Here is a 5,965-nt window from a genome sequence, read left to right as displayed (position 1 = left end):
GAGTTGAAAACAAGCTATTTGGTTCCAAATGCCTTAAGTTTCTTCGGGAGCCCGTTACGACTCACAACCTTTATCTGAATCGCAGGACAGAAACTCTGGGCCCAAAGGCCGGCTGGAGAGCGTCCACGGGCAATGGGGGCCAATCAAGGTGGATGCGCCTGGCACAGAGCGACGGCGCGATTGCTGAGGGTCGATGGCGAGGCCCAGGAGGAATGGGGGCCAGGGTGCGGGCACTGGCAGGGCCGGGAAACGCCGAGGTCCAGGAGGAATGGGGCCCGGGGGTCGTTGCTGGAGGATGAGGGGGGGGTGCTGGCGGGACCTTCAAACGCGATTGGTGGCAGCGGTTGGCTCGAGCTGTTTGCGGGGGAGGCCAGCCGTCTGACGCCGGGAGTGGGCTGTGGCAGGGGTCTTGACGTCAGCGGGCTTTCCGCCCGGGGTTGCTCGCGCGGCGACGGTTCGGTCTGCCTGTGATTCGAATCCCCCTGCGCGTGGGCGGAGGGGGGAGGGGAGATCAGGGAAATTGGCGGGATATTCGTGACTGGCGGGTCCGCAGCTCAGGCCCGTTGCCACTCCAGCTGCCCGAGGCAGGGTCGCGCCTCGCCATGACCAATGAATCTTGTGAGAACATCACCGTCATCACGGAAGGTGCCGGACCGTTCGCCAGCGCCACGATGTTCGTGACCGGGGTGCTGGGCAACGTGCTGGCGCTGGTGGTGCTCGGGCTGCACCGACGCAACCCCAGGAGCAAGATGTCGCTCTTCCACATCCTGGTGAGCGGTCTGATCGTCACCGACCTGGTGGGAACGCTGATCATCAGCCCGATGGTGCTGACCGCCTACGCCCGGGGCCGCGCGCTGCTGGCGCTCAACTTGTGCAGCTACTGCGCCTTCGCCATGGCTTTCTTCGGGCTCACCTCCATGTTCATCCTGTTTGCCATGGCGGTGGAGCGCTGCCTCTCCCTCAGCTGCCCCTACTTCTACCAGCGCCACACCAGCAATCGCTGCGGGCTGATCGCCATCCCAGCGATTTACATCTTCTGCCTCCTCTTCTGCTCCCTCCCGCACCTGGGGATTGGCCTCCACGCGCAATATTGCCCGGGCACCTGGTGCTTCATCAAGATGGGAGTTTGGCGGCTGGAGATGAAGCACCGCGTCTATTCCCTGTCCTACGCCCTCCTGATGAAGCTGCTGATCGTCTCGGTGCTCCTGTGCAACGTCTCCGTGATCGTCCACCTCTGCCGAATGTACCGAAGGCAGAAGAGCCGCAGGCACCCGAGTGCCCGCCGAGCCAGGAGGCATGGCCTCAGCCAGTCCGAGGAAGTGGAGCACCTCGTTCTCCTGGCCATCATGACCACCACGTTTGTCATCTGTTCGGTGCCCCTCACGGTGAGTGCGAATGCGGAGTTTCGTGGCGGCGCTTTTAAAACCCGCCGCGCAACTTTACCGTCAGGAGTATGGAGATGCCACTGCCAGGTTTTGCACACTTACTGTGGACCCAAGAAGGAGGGGTGGGGGGGGGGGGGTCAGGAAAATAAGTCCCGTCACTTTCTTGTATGAGGAAAGCTTGATCTAAATAAATAAAAGAATCGCGAGGAATGCCCGAACTGTCGAAAAATGTATTCCGTGCAGTGATCCTGATGAGGCTTTCCATGAACATGTGCCATGGCAAACCTTTATCCATCGTTGGAATGTCGCCCACTCTTTGTGAAGATCTGAGAGGTCGGGACTGGGAAAAGCTGCCTACTACAAATGGAAGAATAAAGAAAAGAGATGTAACAATTGGGAAGGAAACTTGCATTGTAGGAATGTTAAAACTCATCATTGACATTTTATACAATCCTTGTGATGGTCGTGTCCCCATAAAACAACTCCAGGAACCATCAGACCAAACAAACTCGACTGCTTTTCTGAAGAAAAATCTTGCCAACCTAAAGTTGCTTGAATAAACCTTTTATAAATTGGTAATTAACCAATTGAGAAGTGCAAAAAATAGGACACATTCTCAATTCTATCATCAGTTAGGATGACCTTGCCTGATGGGAGGTCTTGACTCAAAAAATTAAGATTCCTTCAACCTCCACAGATCCTGCTGCTGGACCTGGGAAATACCAGCAGGTTTTTTTTTAACTCCAGTCTCCTGACTAATGTATGAATAAAGAAATACATCGTGGCTATTGATGATTTTTCTATTATCCGCATAAATGAAAGTAAATGGTGCCAGCTGCACTCGAGGGTGGTATTAAATTAACACACCGTATTTTAGTAATCTTTTAATTAAAAGGATTCTGTTAAATCTGATTTTTAAGTCAAAATTCAAATGTGAAATAGAATTGTAATATTTATAAGCCTCAAACAGTTATTTCTTGTATTTCTCCTCAGGTTCGTGCATACATCGGGGCATTTTACCATGTGAAGCACTTCAAAAATGATCTCCTGGCTCTCCGTTGCTTATCTTTTAATTCAATAATTGATCCCTGGGTTTTTATTATTCTCAATTCATCTGTGTTTAAAAGGATATTGTCCAGGATATTGTGCTGTAAATATACTTCTAAAAGACAAGAACCACATCCTGCTACTTTGAAACAGCGTGAAATATTCATGCCTGAGTCAATTTGCCACAGGCATTCCTGATATTTTCATTGCACTGAAGATGATTTTCAAAATTTAGTAAACCATCATTCTGTCCTTTTGAAGGAAAAATGCACTTAATAGCACATACTGGGATTTGGCAGAACAATTTGCTTTCCCATATTTATATCGAGTAAGAGGAGAATTTGCAACAAGGAACAGGTAAGGAGCTTCCACGGAGGATTTTGTCCTGTTGACCATTTGTTCTCTGTATTAAAATCTTATTTTGTTAAATTACATTGACAAAATGACCACGTTAGGGCAATATACAGTATATGATTTATTTACATAAGGTCAGTATTGGTTTTATAGTGCAAATTAGGGTAAATTAGTTTTTTAGATGACAATAAAATGAACTGTGGTACTGTACCAATGAAGCAAATTTCACTCAGTACTTTTGAGGGAATATTTTCACTCTGTCGAAACATAGCAATGATTAGAAGCTTTGTCTTTCAAAATAAACCATAACCCCACCACCCCCCAGGGTATCAGAGTATTCCTGTGGCTTGTACAAGATTTATATTTATGATATTAAAGTGGATAATTTATATTTCATTCCTTTTTGTGCAATGTTGTCGAGCAGAATTTGACAGTTTTACCACAATTATTACTCAAGAGATCTTGTAATAAATTATTTTTAGTTGTTCTGAGATTTGTGAAAAACACTATTTAAATGCAGGGCTTCTTTTATTAGATCAGATTCAAATGTGCCAGATTTTGAAAGTGAAAACCATTTTGAAACCAGCTAATTCAAAAAAAGGTCTGCATTCCAGTTTCTTGGATAGCCATAGTTTTTAGGTACAGTGGCACAGCTATACAGTTAATGCCTCTTAGTTCCAGCAACATGTTTTCAATAGTGAGCACAAACTACTGTTTGTGTGGAGTTTGCATGTTTTTTCGGTGACCACATGGGTTTTCTCCAGGTGCCCCAGTTTCCTTCCTAAAAAAGTTCATTGGTTGATCAGTCATTGTAAATTGCCCTAGTGTGTAGATGACAGGGTGAATAAAATGGGTGCTTGGTGATTGGCAGTGAGCTAAAGGCCCATTTATGTGCTTTATCTCTCTATGGTTCTCACCTAATCATCACTGACCCCGACATTCAAGGCATGTGGTCTTATCAGGTCGCAATAGTTTTGTTTGGCAGATTGATTATATTGTCTTCAGAGCTTCCAGTGAAGTCCTCCACTGACAGAATCTTGCCTGAATTCTTATTTTTCTGGATCTGTTTAGTCACTGCAGACCATTTTTGTTGTCCATGACTTCTACTTCATCATCTGAGGCCAATTACTTAGTTGCTTTACCCTTGCTCACTGGAATTAATCTTGTACTTAATTTGCACTTCTATCAATCTGGCAACATTCAAAAATAAATTTTAAAATATCACCCCTCACATCTTTGACCTTTCCATCATGACCTTTTGGCTCAGTTTTTTTTTATTGGCTAGTAGATGTATTTCTCAAAATAGATAAAAGAATGATAAAAGAATGATTTAATCACATGAGATTACCTCACATTTGTCATCTTATTGGATTTCTCAGAAAATGTTCAAATTACAGTGAAATCCCTGTTATCTGGAATTCAAGCAGCCAGCAAAAAAATCGCAAAAAATAAATGGGTAAAAAAATATGGAAGTTTAAAATTGGCACTTCTAGCCGTTAGTTCTCCTTTCAAGCAACACGCAGTCCTAAGCAAATAGAAAATTCACTTATCCGGCATCTACCAATCCGAATAGGTGTCGAATACCAGGATTTTTACTGTATTTCAGATGTATTGAATTAATCTTGAAGCAGTTAATAAAGTTATTTCCATGAAATATTATGTAGAAACATTGATTGAAATTTACATTCAGATTACATTATATGGTCATACCCTAATTTTCATAATTTTAATTTTATTAATAATTTGTGTTACATAGTTCATAATAATAAAATTTATTTTTTTTGTAACTGGGCACTCAATATTTAAGTTTTAAAAGAGGTTTTAATCTTGATATTCAGACATTTCATTGTATCCCTACTTTGTTGTGTTTTTACTTTACTCTTGTTTGGAGTATTAATTCAAGTTTAAATGATGTGTTCAAGTATGGGAGACAGAGTGATAAGAAACTTGGTTCATTATTAATTGATGAAAGCTTTTCTGCATGTACTGGTACAGAAACTCAAAAAACTGAAATGGAGACCAAGTGATCAAATAGAGCCGTCAGATCATTTAAGTGCTTTTTTTAAATGAAAACTTCCACTCAAGGTACATTCGTTTTTAACATAATATCCTTGTATTGTGTCATTAAAATCTTTCTGTATGTTTGATCAAAAAATTGACAGATACTTTTAAATGAAAAAAAATTACATTGTACGAAAGTCTGACATGTTTCTTTGTAAAATTAATTTTGCAAATCTATCTTGGAACTTAGTTTGCAGTATAACAAGGTACAAATAGAAAATGAGGACTTTAAAAATATTTACTGTTTAGTTTTTTACAATAATTGAAAAACAGAAAGTTTAATTTATTATGAGATACTTTTTCTACAATTTGATGTCAGCCTGATGAAATTATCTATTTCATGCTGCATCTCCTATGTTTTAAATATGAAGCTATGCAGTAATTAAAATTACTGGAGATTATATTCATAGCGTATCATGTCAGAGGTTCATCTGTTGTACAGACAAGATATGAATAATATTGTTCTACCAAAGTAATCCTTCAATAAATGTGGTTAAAACCATGCAAAGAACATTTTTGTATTTCCATTTTTGGGTTTTTTTATAATTATTGAGCTGTAAACAACTTTTCTAATAAACATACAGGACATTGGGTTTCATCTCTTTTTTTTCCAAAGCATACCAAGGCCTCAGAAATATTGATCCTTGGGTGTGGATATTTTTCTGTAAGGAGAGAAGTCTAGACCTGTCCTCTCATGTTTTAGGAAATCAAGAGATAATCTGATTGAAACCGTTTGCATGAGCTTGATAAATTGGGTTCAAGGATGACATTTTCATTGTCTGGGAATCTTGAACTCGGGGTTACAGTCTCAAAATAAAGAATCAGGTATATATGATAGAGATAAGAAATTTCTTAACCCAGCAGAATGTTTGGAATTCTTAGTAGTAAAACACTAAAGTCTGCAGACACCATGATTGAAGTAAAAACACAATACTGGAGAAACTCAGCAGGTCAAACAGTGTACTTTATATAGCAAAGATAAAGATACAATAACCAATGTTTCAGGCTTGAGCCCTTCAAGGTAAGAGCAAAATGCAGGCAGGCTCCCAAACAAAATGAATATATATCGAGAAACAAAAAAAAAATTGATTGCCAGGTGCTATACAAAATCAGAACTT

The 5,965-nt window shown here is 41.2% G+C and overlaps 1 protein-coding gene across 1 annotated transcript; it reads left to right on the top strand.

Moving 5' to 3' along the window:
* Positions 1–375: 375 nt before the first annotated feature.
* LOC138753702 (prostaglandin E2 receptor EP2 subtype-like) lies at positions 376–5,358 on the top strand. The gene is made up of 2 exons (XM_069917027.1): positions 376–1,385; positions 2,379–5,358. The coding sequence occupies exons 1-2, from the start codon at positions 603–605 to the stop codon at positions 2,628–2,630; spliced, it is 1,035 nt and encodes a 344-aa protein (XP_069773128.1). The 5' UTR covers positions 376–602; the 3' UTR covers positions 2,631–5,358.
* Positions 5,359–5,965: the final 607 nt, after the last annotated feature.

The sequence above is a fragment of the Narcine bancroftii genome, chromosome 2, assembly GCF_036971445.1.
Source record: "Narcine bancroftii isolate sNarBan1 chromosome 2, sNarBan1.hap1, whole genome shotgun sequence".
NCBI lineage: Eukaryota > Metazoa > Chordata > Chondrichthyes > Torpediniformes > Narcinidae > Narcine > Narcine bancroftii.
This window is presented reverse-complemented; position numbering and strand designations above follow the sequence as displayed.

Bases quoted from the DNA above. Each gene is read 5' to 3' on its own strand.
- LOC138753702 (XM_069917027.1), top strand. From the start codon at position 603: ATGACCAATGAATCTTGTGAGAACATCACCGTCATCACGGAAGGTGCC. The intron at 1,386-2,378 runs GTGAGTGCGAAT...ATTTCTCCTCAG, and splicing joins TCTGTTCGGTGCCCCTCACG to GTTCGTGCATACATCGGGGC.